The sequence below is a fragment of the Apis florea genome, unplaced genomic scaffold (assembly GCF_048593485.1).
Source record: "Apis florea isolate Af1SG1 unplaced genomic scaffold, ASM4859348v1 contig_3587_pilon, whole genome shotgun sequence".
Lineage (NCBI taxonomy): Eukaryota > Metazoa > Arthropoda > Insecta > Hymenoptera > Apidae > Apis > Apis florea.
Genome location: NW_028256789.1, coordinates 1,658,420 through 1,677,154, shown reverse-complemented (window position 1 = coordinate 1,677,154; position 18,735 = coordinate 1,658,420). Strand labels below are relative to the sequence as shown.

The following is an 18,735-nucleotide window of genomic DNA, read 5'->3' as shown; positions in this document are numbered from 1 at the left end:
CCTTAATTGCGAGTTTACCGCGTGAACCGTCGTAATTGAACCGATACATTGATCTTGATCAAACTTTGACGGAGGGAGGGAAGAGAGAGAGATAAATTTGACAGCGTTGAAATATTCGTACAGTGTATAAAACGATGCGAAAAATGTGAAACATTCCAGGAGAAGATCGCGATTAATAAGATGATAGTAATTGGTTTTCGAGAATCTTCCCCGTCTTTCTTCATCTGTCTTTTTAGAGCGGAACAAGAGTAGAGATTTCGCAGGTGCTTCCTTTATGCCCAACCAACTCTCGGCACGTTGGGTATTGCGGCGGTGTAATGGTAACTCGCAGAGCCACTTTGTGACTCCGCATCCGCTTCCGCAGACTTAATGCTCCGCAGCCTAGTGGAAGGTCGAACTTCCTCGTTCTCGAACGCTGACGGCTTCGAGCCGAGGCAAATTCAATCTATCCGTTTCCCTTTCGAACGGATGGAATCTCATTAGAATCGATTGTCGAATATATACACCTCGTCGAGATCAACCCCTCTCAAGGATCGAACGAAAGAAATCAATCCCGCAGGAGTTGACATTTGACACCTCGACGATCGCCGTGCCAGTGATTGGCTGATTATGATCTCGGTAATCCGGATCGTCGGTCTGGTGGAGGCTTGGACCACCCTCGACGTGATTGTCGAGCTCTAAAGCAAATACGTTGAGAGAGAGAGAGAGAGAGAGAGAGAGAGAGAGAGAGAGAGAGAGAGGGGCAGCCGCCACCCCTGATGGCGTTCCGTGTTTCGCGAGTCGCGCGTTGAACGCGACCCCAATTTTCGTGCACGCGTGCACCACGTATGCCGATTACACGCGATTCCACTGGGATCGAATACCCCCGTACCACGACACGACACGAAACGAAACGAAACGAAACGAAAATCCCGGCCATTTCGACGAGTAACATTCGAAAAACTCGTTCATCGTAGTGGACGTTCGTGCGTGTACCCTGTTCATCGTCGTGGCGTGCTTTAAATCATCAAACCGATCATCCTCTATAAATTTATTCCGGATATGTTGCTTAGTCGATTAACAATCGTCGATCAATCGTGCAATACAGTTTCACAACTTCTCTTCCTTCCTTTTCTTTTCTGAGAATAAATACGCGAGCAGAGAGTAACAGGGGTTGATTTTTCATTCTTTCTCCTTCCCCTTTCTCAAGTTTTTAAAGAGGGTAAAAGCGAGAAATACAAAGGTTAGGAGGAAGATTCCGAGGAGGAGGAGGAGGAGGAGGAGGAGGTCGCAATCAAAATGCTAATCGCCGCCCCCGAACAAGGTGTAAGTCCATAGAAATTGGATGTAAGGGACTTAATATTACTCTCCGCGACCGTGGATCGCTCGAAAGAGTATTACCGGCGGATTATCGGGGTAAAGTGACACCGTTGCCCCCGGGGCTGCGGCAGCGTGCGGCGTGCAGTCTTAACAAAACACGGGGGGAGGGTTAGCCGAGCCTTTTGTAAATATTGTTACCGCCACCCCGCCGGCAATTTCGCCAGCCATATGTCAGGCCACGGATGTCTTTTTCACCGTCTTTTTTTCGCCTTCGCCGTGTACGTTCGCCCGGGAGATTTTTCGCCCACGCGCTCGTTCACAGATCCGCGATACAAATCGAGATTTCGCGTTTCCGATCGAGATGCGAACGTGGCGATCGATCGTTAATCGTTATATGAAGAAGGGGGATAATACGGAGGAATAATAAGTTGGGGGTCGAGGAGGGTGAATTGGAAATTAGAAAGCGGCGGGCAGGCACGGCAGGCAGGGACGAATTAGCATCGCTTTCAAGTCGCTTTCTAATCTCGGTAACTCGGACAAATTGCCGTTGAATGATTACAGTAACGAACGAATAGGCGATCCGACCAGTTGTCGATCAAGTGGATTCTTTTTTGCGGGAGCGGGAAAGAAGACGCGCGGGGGTTGTAGAAGTTGCGGCCTTGCACAACGACACGTGTCACGGATTACACGTCACATGTCACGCCACGGTCAATTTCGGCGTTCGATCGGACAATTGCTAAAAATCGAACCCTCGATTATTATTATTATTATTATTATTATTGCTATTATTATAAACCTCCTTCCTTAAAAAAGGAGAGTGATCGAAATTTTAAAAAAAAATTCGGTGCTTCCCTTTTTCTTTTTTCTCTTTTCTTTAAATCCGATCCGAAAAATCCACAAAAACACGTTCCGATTTTTCACGATGGACGATTTTCGTTACGACAGATTATATAGGTGGTAGCGTCTCCCCTCCCCTCTCCGTCGCTTTCGTAAACATAAATTCGCCGTGTATCCCGGAAAAAGCAGGATTTATTGTACCCATGAATCGAGAAGGGGATGGTTTACAATGGGCCGGCAAATTGCGGCCCCGTTTATATCGATGGAGACGTTACGACGGAGGAGTTTGCGAACGAACAAGTGTGAAATCAGGTGCATCCATAATGCAAATGGGGGGGAGGGGCAAGGAGGGTGGTTCGTCCGAAACTCACACCCCTCGATACGGTCGTGGCGCGGCCTCACCGTTCCACCCAAGGGGGTGGAAATCAATTAGACACGGAACGGAAACGATACGTTTGTTCCCGTGGACGTGACGAAAGACGAAAAATCGCCACGGAAAAATCAACGTTGTTAATTGCTTTATGAAAAATCACGATGCAGTTCGACGCGTGCTCGGAATCTTAATGCCGGGATAAATGATCGAGATAAATGCTGGAACGTGATTACAGAACGTGTACACAAGTGTATATGGAAAGTCTGTAAATCTCTGGTAAACCACGACCAGAGGGGGGAAAAAGAAGAAGAAGAAGAAGAAGAAGAAGAAGGAAAAAGTCGATTGACGAGGAAAATAGGAAAAAGGAAGAGAGAAGAAGGGTGAACGAGGATGAAATGCGCAGACAATTTCCCGCTATCAAGGCTATCTCCCGAGAGGAGAGGTAACAAAATATACTCGATACGGCTTAGCGCTCGATTCGAGAGGCGCGGAGAAAATCGAACAAAGCGCAAAGTCGTGGTGATAGGTGGAGCGGTAGGGGCGATTCTAACTTGCTAAGAATTAAAGTGAACCGCTCGAGGGTAGGTAAGGGTCGTAGCCTCTAGCGATTATACTAATAGTCGGGGCGTAGACAAGCTGATAGGGAGAATAGGGGGCACAGCTAAGCTACTAATTGTTTTACACAGCGGAAACTTCGTTTAGTTAATTCTCGTGCACCTTTAACGCGTTTATCTTCTCGCGAAAAAAATCCAGGGAAATTACAATAACATACGTACTGTTGCCAAGTCGGTGAAACTTCGATGTTTCGTTTTAAGAGATTAAACTTTGAACGAGCGTAAAGATACTTAAAAAACACCGAGCAATTATTTTCTTCTTCTCGTCTTCGCCTTCCCTTCCCTTCGTTTCGTATCGTGCGCGTATCAGCGTGTGCGAAGAGAGAGAGAGAGAGAGAGAGAGAGAGGAGAGAGAGAGAGAGAGAGAGAGAGAGAGAGAGAGAGAAAGGTATTCCAACCACGATCGAAACGACCGCAGTGAATGATACACCGACGACGTGGAAGAAAACTGAGAGAACAGCGAGAGAAGCGAACAATGGCCTTCTTCCTGTGGCAGGTTGATCCTGCTTGAGTAATGTTGAAATCTGGGGCGTTCCTGGGAAACGGCCACCTGACCTCAGCGTCCCTTCGTCAGCGTGGTTGCACCCTCTTGGACGAGTCATTCTCTCTCCCAACCGCCGAGTATCCCAACATCGGATTAATGACATCGCGATGGCGTGTTCTCGCGATACACACAATCGAATGTTTGCCCTTTTTAATCCTTGCTTGAAATAAACTCGAGAGGTTTGGCCGATCCACCGTTAAATCCACCCGTTTTCCGTCAACCGAACACCGACAAAACGGATTAAACTCCTCTGGCCGAGGAGGCGATCAATTAAACGGGATATCTCGGAGCGAACGATAAGATCCTCGGACTTAAACGCATTTTTGTTCGTTATTAAATTGTTTATCGCGTCACGAGACCGCGAAATTTCTTCCATCCCCGTCCAATTTATTCTTCTCTGTTCGAGAATACATCGCGGCCGGCGCTCCATATCTTGGATGGAAGTCAAAAAATATTGGAATTTCGACACGATGGTGAAAACGTTTCCCCGGGACCCCGGGGTGGAAGCTGTTCCAGGGATGGGCACACGCGGTCGGGTAATGGAAGATGTGATAATTTAGTATGCACAGTGGAGTTTATTTGAATTTTATTGGCGGGCTCGCTGTCATGTGGGTCAACGCGTAGGAGTGGTGGTCGTGCCACAAGGGGGTCCCTCTTTCGCTTTATCGGATCGGGGGAGAGACGACGCTCCTCCCGTTTTCTCGTTTCCCCGAGGGGACACTTCCGTCCGACCAATATCGCTCCTCTCTCTCGCCTCCTCTCGCTTCTTCGCCCGCTTTTTCCACCATCCACCCTCTCCTTTTCTATCTTTTACCCTCTCCTGAGCCGCTTCCAATATCTTTCTAAGTTCTCCGAGCCGGCCATGAATAAACTATTCCCCGACTTTGAATATCTGAACGTTTTTCGCGGGAATGGGACCGCCATCGAGGGACCGACCGCAGAAAGGACGAGATAGGATGATATCGATTGATCGACGTGGAAGGGGCTAACCGCCGTGCCGATCATGCTACCATCCTTCAATTTTTCGGAAACGTCGTGACAGAGAAGGCGGAGAAGAACGGCCATGGAACGCTTGTCTTTGACTGAGCAGATATTTCCTGATATAATATAAAAAAAATAAGAGGAGAACGTATGTTTGCCTTCGATAAAAAGAAAGAAAGAAAAAAAAATAATCGTTCCTCGATCTGCGAAATCTGCGAGCTGATCTTTATTCACCCCGATCGCGGGACAATTAATTTTTCGTAACGGTGACGGTGATGAAATCAACCAGTCAGCATAATGAGCAGCGTTGTCTGCCGCGCAATTCATCGGATGTCGTGAAACGACAGAGGTGAGACGAGGAGGAGGAAGAGGAGAAGGAGGAGGTGGAGAGGGTGGAACGAAGGAAGGGGTGGCGAAGGATGGCGCGGGGTTATTAATATTCAGAACGAGGAACAGGAGTCGAGAGCGGTGCCGAGTGACAAATACCTCGCACTCGTCCCAACCCCGGAACGGCTCAACTCTGTAATTAACGCTAATCTCCCGGCCGTTCCTCCGACACCGTACCACCCACTTCGTCTTCTCTCCCGCCTCTGTACTTACCGAGAGCCAGAGGGTGGCCTTAAACAGGCTCTCGAGTCGATTCTTGAGTTCGAGAGTGTCTATGATTCCTTTTGGCGGACGGTAAAAAAGAAACTCTTGCACCGAAAATTAAACGGCACGTTTATGACGGACGATTTTAATTATATATTTTACGCGGTGTCCTTCTTGATCTCTTATTTAAGTTTCCGTTTAAAGAAAAACGGATGTTTCGTATTACCGTTTCATGCCGCCTTCTCTCGTTTTTTTCTGCACCTTTATGCGGGAAGAATTATTTTGTTGGCCCTTTTATCCTCATAACTGAATAAAGACAGTGTGGGGATGAAAAACATATCCAGCGGCCTGCATATTTTTGCAAATATTACGATGGCACTGTTCATTCGTCCCACGCTTTGTGTACATTTGAATTTACAAAACCGGAAGCTGAATTACTACCTTTCGCCTATAGAAAAATGAATTATCATTGCACGGATGATGCAACATCTCTGAAATATTTTAATTTTACGGCGTCGTGTCGTTGTAAAATAATCAAATATATTTTCACTAAATAATAATCCCACATGATACGATATAATCGTTATAATCTTCTTATCGAAACGTGAAAATGTTAATTCCCTTGTAAATAACATTCTAAAACTTCGATAAAAATCTCCATACTAAGAAAGTGTGTCTCTCTACGTATGTATTATTAATTGTTGCTGTAGAAAAAAAAAAGTATTATATTAGAGACGTATATCGTGAAAAATACGAGAAAATGCATGTCGAATTACGAAAGACAGATAGGAGCGTCCCTGAGAGGTCAAAGGACGAAGATTCCTTCATCCACTTGCTGCGATACGGTGGTCGCGCGGCTCGGTTAGCACTTGGTAGACTAAAATAGCGAGTCAGCCGACCGCGAATATCCTTGATTAAACGCAAAAAAGCTCCGAGAGACCTACGCTCGCCTTGCGCTCTGGCGTGGCTGCGTTTTTTCGCCACCCTCCGCCATCACGATGGTCGGGTTTGAGCGTGGAATTGGATTGGCCGTCTTTCCTCTCTTCTCGTTCTCTTTCCCCTTCGTTCCCTCATTTGGCGAGAGAAAGAAACGTTGGCAGTTTCAAAGCTTCTGGGGACTCGATTAGTGCCAGAGTGTGCGACATCAGAAATACGTAAGCATGATTCATTTCCAGGTATTTCTTCCGGTTAAATTGTTGCGCAACGATCTAATTTCTTAAGACAAAAGGGGATATCTATTCCTTTCTCGTTCGAGTACTTCAATACCTTGCGACTATGAATATATCTGAATTTTCATGATAATTAAGTTGCCGATAAAAAATCTCTGTATTCTGAAATTTTTTTGCTTTTTTTATTTCGTCACTTGGCAACTACGTAAGATTAAGTCCTCTTAAAAGATCTTGAAAGAATGGCCAGCATGCATTTAAGGAAAAAATTTCAAATAAATAGAAAGATGTGTATATCTTGTAAAATTGTAATAATTTTCAGTTCTTCGATGATGATAAAAGTTTATTTACATTATGGAACCATGGAATGATAATCGAGAATGACGTCGGTCGAAACAATGCAGCAGGCATCCATCCTCTAAGACGTGAGTTTCGTATGCCAACTAGGGGTGATGTCAGGGCACGGTGATATATGGTTGAAGCACGGGAAATGCCACGTGCCCGGCAACCTTCCATACAGCTGCAAAAGGATTAGGAACCTAATGCACACTGTACTAGATTATTTCAGAATACAATTGAATTTCTTTCCCAGTCATTAACTTCGGTCTATCGATCAGCATTGATCATCGATTGTTATAATGCTGTAATTAATCGATAATAGATTTCAAATAATAATTATTCTTTAAAATTATTCTTGAGCGAAAGCATTAACTATTAAATATTATAATTTTCTTGAAGATATTGTAATATTGATAGAATATAAAAATTGATTCTAATCTTTGGTATAATTATTAAATGTGGAAATTCATCGCCGATAAATGAAATTTCTTCTTTTTCAACAGAGTACAACTATAGACCATTCCTTTCTTGCAAGAGATGTCATCAAAATCATGCTTAAGCCGCCATCTCAACAAAACTACAGACAGCAATGATAAAAGTCGTGCCGGTCCAATCAAAATGTGCATCAATTATTTGCGGCTCGCTTGAAACTTTATCGTCCCAATGGAAAGAAGATTTAAACAGAATATACGATACGATACTCTTGACGAAAGTGTCAGTCATTTATCATCAATGGCTACTGCGAATTATACGGCTCTTAATTTTATTCTTTTGCTTTTAAGTATATTTAACAATTATGTCGAAAGTTATCATGCCGTGGTCGTTATTCACGGCGTCCTCACTGGAAGCGACAGTATGGAACTTATTAGTAATAGAATTCAAGAAGTAAGTAATTCAAATGTAAAACAAAGAGTATTGCAGATGTCGCACCTATGTAAGTTTGGCGGGTAAACACGATTTTTAATAAATATTTTAACATTTTAAAATAATGATTGTCCATAAATTAATCGATTTTAGATGCATCCAGGGACACAGATTTATAATACTCCAAGATATGCTGGATGGAGTAGCTTGGAATCAATGTGGCGCCAAGTACAAGAAATAGGCATGGATGTTATATCTGTTGGTGCTGCATTTCCCGAGGGAATAAATTTAGTTGGTTATAGTCAAGGTGGTTTATTAGCCAGAGCAATACTACAAACATTTCCTGAACACAATGTCAGAAATTTTATTTCCTTGAGCTCGCCACAAGCGGGACAATATGGAAGTAAGTGATCATAATGCCATCTTTGAAAGGAAACAAAGGAATTGTCATTTTTCAAATCGTATATTTCATTCCAGCTCGATTTCTTCATTTATTTTTTCCCGACTTGGTGTGTGAAACTGCCTATGAATTATTTTATTCAAAAATTGGACAACATACCAGTATTGGGAATTATTGGAATGATCCTCATCATCAAGTGAGTATACACGATTATTCTTAATTATTTGTCAACAATTTATAGCTATGTTTCTCTTTTCTAGGAATTATATTATAAATATAGTAATTTTTTACCATACGTGAATAATGAAAAAAATTCGACGAAAATGTCAGCATTTAAAAAAGGTCTCACCAAATTAAAACGTATGGTACTTGTTGGTGGACCTGAGGATGGTGTTATTACTCCATGGCAAAGCAGTCATTTCGGATATTACGATGTTAACGAAACTGTGATAAATATGCGTGATCGAACTATTTACAAAGATGATTTAATTGGATTGAAAACATTAGATGAAAGTGGAAGATTAGTTCTCATCACAGTGCCAAATGTTCCTCATTATGAATGGCATAAAAATATATCCATAGTAGATGACTTTTTACTGCCATATTTAGATTAATATACTCTTATTCTAGATTAGATAATTGTTGCCATATAAGATAAAGAAAACTTCAGAAAGATATCTTGAATCATGATATTTGATATAACAAATTTTATACATATCACGTGAATTCTATAATAATTTTACACTTCATTAATTTTCATGGAAATTAAGTACAGATATTTTTTATTTTTAATAAAAAAATTTTAATATTTTACAAGTAGAAATAGAAAAAAGTTATCTAATGTAATATATTTTTTTTAATTATTAAAATATTTTTTTTTATAAAATAAAGTATTTTTATTGAGTATACAATTTGTTAAACAATCATAATTTTAAATTTAAATTCTACATTTGTAATAAATATAATTACTATTATGACTAATTAGGCAAAATGATTGAGTAAATTTTATTAGGAAATTATAATCTTAAAAACTCTTATTACGTGTAAAACGTGTAATGAGATCAAGAGCCCATTTTGGCTGATCAAGAGGAACCATATGTCCAGCATTTCTTACCAAAACTTCGGTCAAGTTATCAATAGTCTTTGAATATCCAGCTAATTCATTTCCAACAAACCACATTTTCCTTTTTGCTGTTTTATATTTTTCTGCACCAGGCCATTTTAATTTTTGCAAATAATTTTCTGTTAAAGGATATGCAACAATAATATCAAGTTGTCCATTGTATATGAGAACTCTATAATGTTGAGTAAGGTCTGCTACAAGAACTGCTAAAGATTGCATAACATCAGCTTTCATATATGCTTCTACTTTCTTAGATTCAGGAATAAATGTGCGATTGCCAACGTGTATAGCTTTCCTGACGTCTGCTCTTTGAAGCCATTCTAGCATATAATCAGATTCATTGTTTAGATCTTTTTCATACAAATAATTAAAATAATAATCAAAACCAGTTAAATTTTTAAAAAGCGAAGGTTGCTGAGTTATATCTCCATCAAGAAGTTCATCAAACAAATCAAAAGCTTCCAGCCATTTTTCTTGTTTAATTAAATTTTTACCCTGTTCCTCATATTTGTGAAATAGATCTCTGCCATTTGCATCAAGCAGACCTAATTCGTATAAATAATCTCCATAGTCCAGTTGATTCACTGGATCAGTCAATCCATTTCCAATTGCCAAACCCTTTAAATTTATCTTTATCTTTGCTTTGATATTATAATCTTTAATAGCATGAGATACTGCTGGTACATATTTTCCACCATATGATTCTCCAGTGACATAGAAATCATTGGTTTGAAGTTCTGGGAATAATTCAAAAAATTGGACTAACGCAGTATGTACATCTCTTCCCACATGTGTTTCATTGGTGGCATAGCCTTTCTCATCTTCAGTAAAACTGAACCCAGTACCAACCGGATTATCAATATATAACAAATTATGACATTTATTCCAAGAATATTCACGCATTTTAAGAGTTTTATTCTTAGTAATTATAAATGGACCATTTTCTAAGAATAAACCATACATGGATGTAGCTCCAGGACCACCTTGTAGCCACAATACTACAGGAGCAGTTTTTGGATCATGCTACACAAAAATATTTCTATCTCGCTACAGATACTTTTTTTTTTTACACATGATTTCTTTATATATATTTTTAATTTATTTCTCATAATCAAAATTTCATTCAATATGTTTTTATTCATCCTATATTTCTCTTAATAAAAAATAAAAATATGAAATTACTTACTTACCAAGGCTGGGAAAAACCAAAAGAACATATTCGAATTATACTTTTTATTAACAGTTAAGAAACCAGCATAACTGCTGACAGTATCCATTTCTTTGTGTTGCACGACAGCTTTATTACGAGCTTCATCTATTTTACCATTTTCTATAAGTGGTGTTAAAAAGAGAGGTGTACCAGCATCCTCTCCATGAAGAAGGGGACAATACTTGGGTTTAGGATAAATGTTTGTAAATCCTCTTGCAAATGAAATAAAAAATAAAAATTGTAAAAGTACGAGTTTCTTCATTGTGTTTTAATCATAAAACACAATTACACTTAAGATGGCTTCTTAGAAAACAACTTCCGTTATCACACGCTATCAGGACACAAGTGCTTTGATTGAACGCAAAATAAATCTTTTTATACCGGCGCGCCATTGTTGCCAACATGCTAAATTATCTGCAAACATATCGAGCGTTTATTAATACACGAGTATAGAATTAAAATTAAAAAGAAAAGTGTAAATTTTTTTTATATAATTTTAATTCGAAATTAAAACCAAATAAGAAACAGTGATATTAATGTTATTAATTTTATAATACGAAATTAGATTTTCATAGATGGCGTTTAGAAACAGTAACGTATCAGCTGACTATATCAATACAAGATAAATTAGATTTGAATTAGATATACGTTGTGTTTCGTAGTTTGATTGAAGGTTAATGTAGAATTGTTCCTATTTTTAAGCCAAAATAACATTATAAACAATGCTATTCTATGCAAAGTTATATACTTCTTTCCATTAAAGAAGTTGCAAAATAATTAAAACTTTGATTTTTTGTAATGAATTCAAATATAAAAGTTAATGGTATTATTTTTTGATGGTATTGTGACCCAAATGTGAAAAGAAACAATTGTTATATTAAAGAATCTACTAAAAAATTCACTTATAAAATTAATAGAAACAGTAACACTATTATCTTCATTGTTATTTTAACAGAATTTGTTTTATTTTATTTTATTTGTTGTTGAAATAAAAGAAATTAAAGAAATATGAATGATTCTTTCCTAGAAGATTTGGAATTAGTATCTACTGATGTTAAAACTGTAAATGCTTATTCAGTAGATCGTCATATAACAACAAGGAATGCAACATCTTCTCCTTTGCAACAATTGCGACCAAATAGGGGAGAGAATGTGCAATCTGAAAAACAACCTAAAAAAGAATTAAATACAAGAGACATAAAAAAATTGTCTGAACATGATACAAAAAAACAACAAATAAGAATAAAAACATCTGAAAGAAAAGATAAACCTATTGAATCAAAATTGAAACCAATTGAGAATAAGGTGAAGAATGATGGAAAAGAACAAGAAGTTCAAGACGAGAGTAAAACAAAGAATAAAGAATTAAGGACAAGAATTTCTGAAAGCAAAGTAATAGTAAAAGATAAAGTACGTCGTTCTGGAAGTAGTAAGGAAAATGTCCAAACCTCAGATGTATTTGCTAAGGAAAATAATAGGCCTCCAGATTATTCAAAAGAAGGAACTTCTCAAGTGGAAGCTCCTAAAGAAAAAACAAAAACGCATGATGTTAGAAAAGTAGAATCCAAAGAAATTGATCCTGTTGCACTCCTTAATGCCATTAAGGATATTGTCAGTATGTGCACAAAACAGGAGAGCACAAAAATTTTAAAAGCAATGCAAGAATTGCATATTAATTCTCAAGCAAATCTCATTAAACACTTGTTGTGTCAAACAGATGATATAATTAATGAAATGCATCCTAGTAAAGAGTCAAATAGAGTGAAAAGTCTAATTGCACAAAATGAAAGATTACAAGAGGATATTGTTGTGTTACAAAAAAGAAATGAAGAACTTAACAAGAAGATGGAAGAGTTTGAATTCTTAAAACAGGAAAATATTGCATTGAAATTGAAATGTAAGGAATTGTCTAAACAATAGCAAAAATGTACACTTTTCTGATTCTGTGTATTCAGAATTTGTCCATGAAAAGTATCATTCCACTGTTGTTGTTATGCTCTAATTATCAAATATTATTAATATATTATTATTAATTATCAGTTATCGATATGTTAACTATATGAAATGAACAGATTTGCAAAATTCTCAAAATTAAAAAATATATATATACATAATATATACATAAAAAAAAGTATATGGAATTTTAAAAAAAAGATCTTTCGTAAATTTTGCGATATAGTGAACAATCGATACATCGATATCGAACTTATTGCGATCGTCATATTCCCTTATGATTCGATTTTATTGTATTTTTTTTCCATATTATAATTCCATATTACATATAAAATTAAAAATCATAAGTCAAAACAGTGGATTTTCCAATCACTTACATTTCCTTCGTAGAATCACTTTTATTTTCCTCGTAGAATCACTTACATTTTCCTTAGATAGAATCACTTATATTTTCTTCGTAAATATAAAAATATCCGCTTGATTAAATCTGGATATTCTTTATGTGAAATAAAATATTGCATAAAGATAATTATGCTGTTGCTGATTTATCTACGTGTTTTGGAAAATACGTGATTTGCACAATATTGCTTACTCTATAACTTTCCGTTTAATATTAATATACAAGTTAATTATCGGAATATAAAATTTTGCACATCTTTTAGTTATATAATATTTTTCTCATTATTACATATCTTGAGTGAAAAGTGATAATATGCGTGCTGATATTAACGAGATGATATATTTTTTAACATTTTTACTAATATTTTTTTAGAAAGATTTAAGAAAATAAAACTATGTTATGCGGTTTAAATGTATAAGCTGCATTTAATATGTATTCCTTGTTATAACATATTCTGTGCTGATTTGTAGTTGATATCTTTATTGAACTGAAAAATAAAAATAAAAATTGTAAATCTTCCTTTGTAAAGAAATATTCAATAAAATATTTTACAATGACATTCTCTATGTACTATACATTTCTTATAGTAAAAATTTAATAAATAAATTATGCCACATTCGTTCGTTTGAAACAATTCATATATATTCGAAGATACTCTTAAAAGGCATATTAAGGCGACATGATACAATATTTTGACAAAGATGCACATCGTACAATGCATATTTACAAATAATGATAATTCTTAGGATGTCAAGATTTTCTTCGAATATTTTTAAATATATAAAATATACTTGAGGCTTGGCAAAATGGCCAGATAATTACTTATGATAGCTGGATGAATTGACGATTAGAAAAACGTATAAAAGAGAACGAAAGATCTTGCTATCGGCAGTATCGGGAATTCTAACTTTTAATAGTTTTAATAGTAAAGAGTTTAACTTCTTACCTATGAAGATGTAATTTAAATGCTAGAAATACAACTCGGTTTAGGCCTGAATTGTAATAAATTCGAGATAAAAATAAACCACTATCCTGCACGTGCTGTAACAAACTTATTCATAGATGCTTAATTTTATAAAGCATTTCTTTCAAATTGAATTAATGATATCTCGTAATCACAATTTTTCATATTTTAAAATATGAATACGATAAAGCGATAAATATTATTAATATTAAATTCCTTATCCTATAAATATTAAAATAAAAATTAGTAAAACCTTAGTTTTGCTTAAAAAGTACGATTAAGAAATAAATAATTCTATCGTATAATGTATCCTTTTCTCAAATTTTCATGTCTCCCGTTTGTTCTAATTAAATTTTAAATTGTTATAATTAAATTTCCTCTCTGCATTACTTGCGTATATACATATCTTTATAATATATAATATATTCGAAGATAGGAACGATCTTCGTTAATCAATTCTTTAACAATAAACAATGGTTATAATAAATTCCTGAGTTTTTCGAATTTTTCGAATCGTTCTTCGCGTCACTTTCGCAATAAGTGCGCGAACTATTGTCTTATCCGAAACTATTCGAAATTACTGATAATGAATTCACTTCGCGCAAGTGATAAAATATTCAAAATCTTTGACTCAACAAAAGTTCTTTGGCCAAAGAACAGGCCAAATATTGTTTCGTTCGTAGCAACATTTATATCCTTATAAACGTTCGACAATTTATTGCTGAGATACTTCACGAGATATCGCAGCATCCTCATCCACGTCCTCATCTTGATCTTCGTTATCAGTCCTCTCCCCTTCCTCGGGAGGCCTTGTCCACCTGAACATGAAAAAAATTTGTTTTCGTGATATCGCGTCCTGAAAATTCGATAACACTTTTTTTTTTTTTTTTTATATATGTAACGATAATTTAATTTAACAGCAACCTGATCAACGTCTCTGGTGATCTATAAAGGAATATTAATTTGGCAAACAAATCTTCCTCGAGACTCAATTCTCCACTTTCACGGACCAAATAAATATCCAAGCATAATCGAAGTATCCTATCAACGTAGGGCAGATCATCGAACATAATTCTTGGCGCCATGTCACTGACCACCTTCCTGGTCATTTGGCTTATGACTATTACCGCTGTAGTGTACAAACCTAAGATTCTACAGAAACGTACAAGGATCAAATAAGTTGTAAATATTTAATCTAATCATATATATATATATATATATACAATTCGAAATAAACGTACCCTAATCCACTGATAAAACTCAATCCTTCGGGGAACGTTTTATCGTTGAACAAGTACATCATGATGTATTTGCAATCGTTTAGAGGCACTCTGCTTAATAAACGTTCGTACAAAGTGTCGTTACAGACTTCGTTAACAATCCACCATTTTTTATGCGAGCAACAATCCGGTTCCGAAGATAAAAAGAGACTAATGTTTCTATACAGATGATTATCGTTTACTATTTTCTCATCCATCCATTTCGCTGAAAATTAATTTCGTATGCAATATGAAACATCCGCTTTATGATTTGTCTTCGTTTCATTTCTCTCGTTTCTTTTGGATCGTCAAACTTACGCATCATTAATTGTGGAACGATGGTGGTGGTTCGACCGGTTACTTTCAGAAATTTTGGAAAAGCATACGGCAATATGATAGTGCTATTATGGGGGACCGTTAAGTTGGAAAGTATATTGGCTAGCGTTTCTCTCACGGGATTAAATTCATTGTTTTCATACGGTTTCAATTTTATGTCTCGAACCGTCGTGGTTATTCCAGTCGCGTCTTTCACGTCTGTCTTCCGAGACACCGTCCACTCCACGTGAACAATGACGGTTGTTTCATTATCTTTTAATTCCGCTATCAATCTGACGTAAGAATAATATTTACGTAATAATATTAATATTTAAAAAAATCAATTGTATCGCATATTACAAGAAAGATATAAGGAAATAAAGTTAACAATAAAGTTTTTCATCCTTAACTTGAAGAGAAATAAAAATAATTTTCAACGTACATTTCCATGTCTGGCGGGGATATATTCCATAATTTTCTAGAGAATCCGCTCAATCTCACAGCGGCAACATCAGAATGTACATAGTTCTCGAGAAAAATGACGGCAGCTTTTTCTCTCGCGTACAAATTGGTCAATATCGTGTAATCGACTTCGCTGTATTCCATGATGGATTGGCCTTGCGCCGACATGGAGTAAATGGGCTCGTGAGAGCCGATTCTAATTTTCATGGAAACGTCGTATGGCAGATTGGAGATGCCGACGGTGCCACCGAGGGCGAATAAGAGCAAAGGGAACCATATTAATCCGATCATGAAAAAGAGAGCAGCACCACCCATTAAATATTTGCTTATCTGACCCTTTTTCTCGCCCCGTGGTTGAGGCCAATCTGTTTCCAACCCTCGCATACACTATAATTCGAATTTTTGAATTTTTCCTTTTTTTTTTTTTTTTCTAGTATTTTATTGGTAATTTATATATTGCACAACGCTACCTTGATTTGATAAATGTTGGCGAAGATATCTTCCATTTTGAACCAGTCCATTATTGTCATGGAAGTATCCGTCCATATCCAATCCATTACTGCTCTCAACTCGAACAAGAATGGGACCAACATGAATCTATGAAGGAATTATAAATAAATTATTCGTTCGAAACGAATGGGGATGGGAACGGAGTGGATCAAGGAAAATATTCTAACCCTTTGAATAAAACGTAGTTGACAATACTGTAATTCTTGCACAGGAAATTACCAAGTATTCTCGTCGGATAGCCTTGTCTTAATTGATAGGCTGATAATAAGAGGTAGAAACACTTGACCATGTACCAAATTTGCGGCGGAAGCCTCTCGTTGAATCGTCTACGGATTATTTTTAATTAAATATTCGAAATGGAATTTTTATACGATACAAAGAATCATACGAAACCTTTCAGTTACACTTGGCAAAATGAAGAACATCCAAATGTGAATGGCAATTGTTAGGAAGTAATGGAAAATTAGTTTGCCTAAGATCGATTTCTTTAAAAACAAGGCTCTATCGATAATTATCAACGAGAATTGTAATAGCAGCATCAATAGAAACGGCATCGGGACTCTATTTTCTTGCAAATAAGCTGCGACACCGCCATCACCTTGTTGCGTCTAAAAAAATTAATAGATATCGCGATTAAAGAAGGACAATTGTAATCAAAACTTGAGGAAAGTAAAGTTTTTTTGGAAAAATTATTCACTCCAAACGCAGAAAATCCAAAAATGAACAGCAAAAAGTTAAAAAAGTCGCAGAGGAACATGTACGCGTATACGTTCGTCTTTTCTTTTCCATATGGGCTGATGATTTTACGGAAAAAATGTTTTATTGGTTCTATATACTTGATGGCCCTGAAAATAAAAAGATCGTACTATTTAAATAAATATTAAATGTAAAACTTCTATTAAATGAAAAACTATCTATTTACGTTAATTTCATAACTTTGTTAAACTCTTCCTCCATAGGACTGATTTCTTCCCCTTGAACCGCGACAAGTTGCTCGTACTCATCACTGACTCGCACACTTTCACCATCAATCACTGCAGGTTGAAGGTTCAGAATTCTTCCCTTAGGCGTCGTCGGCCGAATGCTATCCCTTTAAAAAAAAAAAATTATTGGTAAAAATTAATAAAAAAAAAAAAAAATATTTCCAAGTTCATAAAATGAAAAATTAACGTACCTCGTTTCGTTTCGTAATGTTACAGGCTCTCCTTGGCCTCTTTCGGGTAGTGGTGGTTTAGATGGAACTATGGTCAAAGTCGAAGGAATAATTTTTCTTGGTTTCAAAGACAAAGATGTCCATTGACCCAATGATTTCAGCATAAATCTAAAAATTATATATTTGTTCGATTTTCGCATGAGTGAAGAAACGATTTTGATTAGAAAGATTAGATATTGAATTTGTACACTTTACCTGTGGAAGAATACCACGAGCAGCAATAATAAGTCCCACAGAGCATAATTAAATTTGCGTTCAACCCCCATAATCCTAGGGGTGAAGAGAGGGTGCAGATTATTGAGTGCAGAATCTCGATTCCAGGGCAATACTTCCAATTGAAAAATGCACTTCACTATGACAATTGCCTAAAAAAAAAAAAAAAATTAATTATAATTAATCGGTCAACTTTTGAAAAATTACTACGAATGATAAATAATATTTCACCTCGGTGTACGCGATCAACGTTATCCAAAACGTTTTCGAGGGTCGAGGGATGGTTAACGAACCCCAGAAGAATACCATGAGAGGTAGAGGGGTGGAAAGAACAGATGCATTTTTAATTTGATGAAGGAATACCATGAAGTAACAAAATAGAGACGAATGCGACAAAATTGCAAACCAAATAGACGCCAAGAATTGTATAATTGGTGGTTGGTCGGCTTCTGATAATTCATCACGGTCATCATCGTGTTGAACAGGCGAAATCTCGGAGAAAAGTGTGCTATGGAAATAAAAATTTATTATCAGTCATATTGAAAATATGATATATCTTAATGATAATCATAATATAAATTCGCAGAAGAGAAGTTCTTTTACCAAAGCACGTATAAAGCGCATAAAACCTGTAATATTAATATCGAATAAAAAGTGATATACGATTTTTTGGAAATATGAAAAATTCACAATACAATTATAATATTCATCTTTACGATAATAGAATAACTAACCATTCAACTATTGAAAATTCGTAGAGAGAGCAGAAGAAATTATAATGTAAACGTGCTGCTCGCAAAGAATGTTGCAGAGAAGGCGTTCAACATTGAATATTGAGTGAGAATGGAGACAATAGTTTGACAATCATGGATTTTAAAAAATACTCTCGATACCTGGAGGAGGATATGTCCAATCCTCGCTCCAAACTCGGTGCCGGAATTCGAATATAAAGGATCGTCAGTGTGCTGCTTTTCCCATTGAAAATAACACTTTTTCTCTGTCTACATTTACTTCAAATTACATTTACATTAAGCTATGATAAATGCGGATGAAAAACATTTTGAAGAAAATCATTTAAATAGAGTTTATTAATTAATGAACTCTA

At 36.5% G+C, this 18,735-nt stretch overlaps 4 protein-coding genes and 1 long non-coding RNA gene across 15 annotated transcripts in view; 3 read left to right on the top strand and 2 right to left on the bottom strand.

Moving 5' to 3' along the window:
• The first annotated feature begins 6,326 nt into the window (after positions 1–6,326).
• On the top strand, positions 6,327–7,181 carry LOC147656570 (uncharacterized). The gene is made up of 2 exons (XR_015294190.1): positions 6,327–6,393; positions 6,728–7,181. It is a non-coding gene; the product is annotated as an uncharacterized LOC147656570 (long non-coding RNA).
• A 230-nt stretch (positions 7,182–7,411) lies between these two features.
• Positions 7,412–8,999, top strand: Ppt2 (palmitoyl-protein thioesterase 2). Of its 2 annotated transcripts, none has more exons than XM_031915782.2 (4): positions 7,412–7,629; positions 7,762–8,011; positions 8,086–8,204; positions 8,269–8,999. In XM_031915782.2, exons 1-4 carry the CDS (start codon positions 7,477–7,479, stop codon positions 8,620–8,622), a joined length of 876 nt encoding a protein of 291 aa, XP_031771642.2. In that variant the 5' UTR covers positions 7,412–7,476; the 3' UTR covers positions 8,623–8,999. The 2 variants fall into 2 exon arrangements, with proteins under 2 accessions (XP_031771642.2, XP_086770569.1); XM_086914443.1 differs by having other exon boundaries at positions 7,427–7,678.
• On the bottom strand, positions 8,880–10,755 carry LOC100863889 (venom serine carboxypeptidase). Its single transcript, XM_003692647.4, has 2 exons — positions 10,322–10,755; positions 8,880–10,154 (listed from the first exon to the last, which is right to left on the bottom strand). The coding sequence occupies exons 1-2, from the start codon at positions 10,601–10,603 to the stop codon at positions 9,033–9,035; spliced, it is 1,404 nt and encodes a 467-aa protein (XP_003692695.1). The 5' UTR covers positions 10,604–10,755; the 3' UTR covers positions 8,880–9,032.
• A 10-nt stretch (positions 10,756–10,765) lies between these two features.
• On the top strand, positions 10,766–13,253 carry LOC105735112 (uncharacterized). Its single transcript, XM_012485041.3, has one exon. The coding sequence runs from the start codon at positions 11,350–11,352 to the stop codon at positions 12,259–12,261; it is 912 nt and encodes a 303-aa protein (XP_012340495.2). The 5' UTR covers positions 10,766–11,349; the 3' UTR covers positions 12,262–13,253.
• Positions 13,095–18,735, bottom strand: part of Piezo (piezo type mechanosensitive ion channel component) — a 25,712-nt gene continuing 20,071 nt past the window's right edge. For 9 of the 10 annotated variants that reach the window (XR_015294181.1, XR_015294185.1, XR_015294189.1 and 6 more), the window contains 14 exons: positions 17,862–18,138; positions 17,613–17,782; positions 17,379–17,525; positions 17,127–17,294; positions 16,902–17,049; positions 16,598–16,812; positions 16,372–16,530; positions 16,165–16,291; positions 15,675–16,081; positions 15,236–15,525; positions 14,900–15,143; positions 14,583–14,810; positions 13,641–14,476; positions 13,095–13,181 (listed from right to left, as the gene is read on the bottom strand). Coding sequence is in view for 1 of the 10 variants with exons in the window: in XM_031915781.2 (XP_031771641.2) it covers positions 14,374–14,476; positions 14,583–14,810; positions 14,900–15,143; positions 15,236–15,525; positions 15,675–16,081; positions 16,165–16,291; positions 16,372–16,530; positions 16,598–16,812; positions 16,902–17,049; positions 17,127–17,294; positions 17,379–17,525; positions 17,613–17,782; positions 17,862–18,138 (2,683 nt within the window). In the remaining 9 variants the exon portion in view is untranslated. Of the gene's footprint in view, positions 14,477–14,582; positions 14,811–14,899; positions 15,144–15,235; positions 15,526–15,674; positions 16,082–16,164; positions 16,292–16,371; positions 16,531–16,597; positions 16,813–16,901; positions 17,050–17,126; positions 17,295–17,378; positions 17,526–17,612; positions 17,783–17,861; positions 18,139–18,735 lie in introns of all 10 variants that reach the window. The other variant, XM_031915781.2, reaches the window with a different exon arrangement.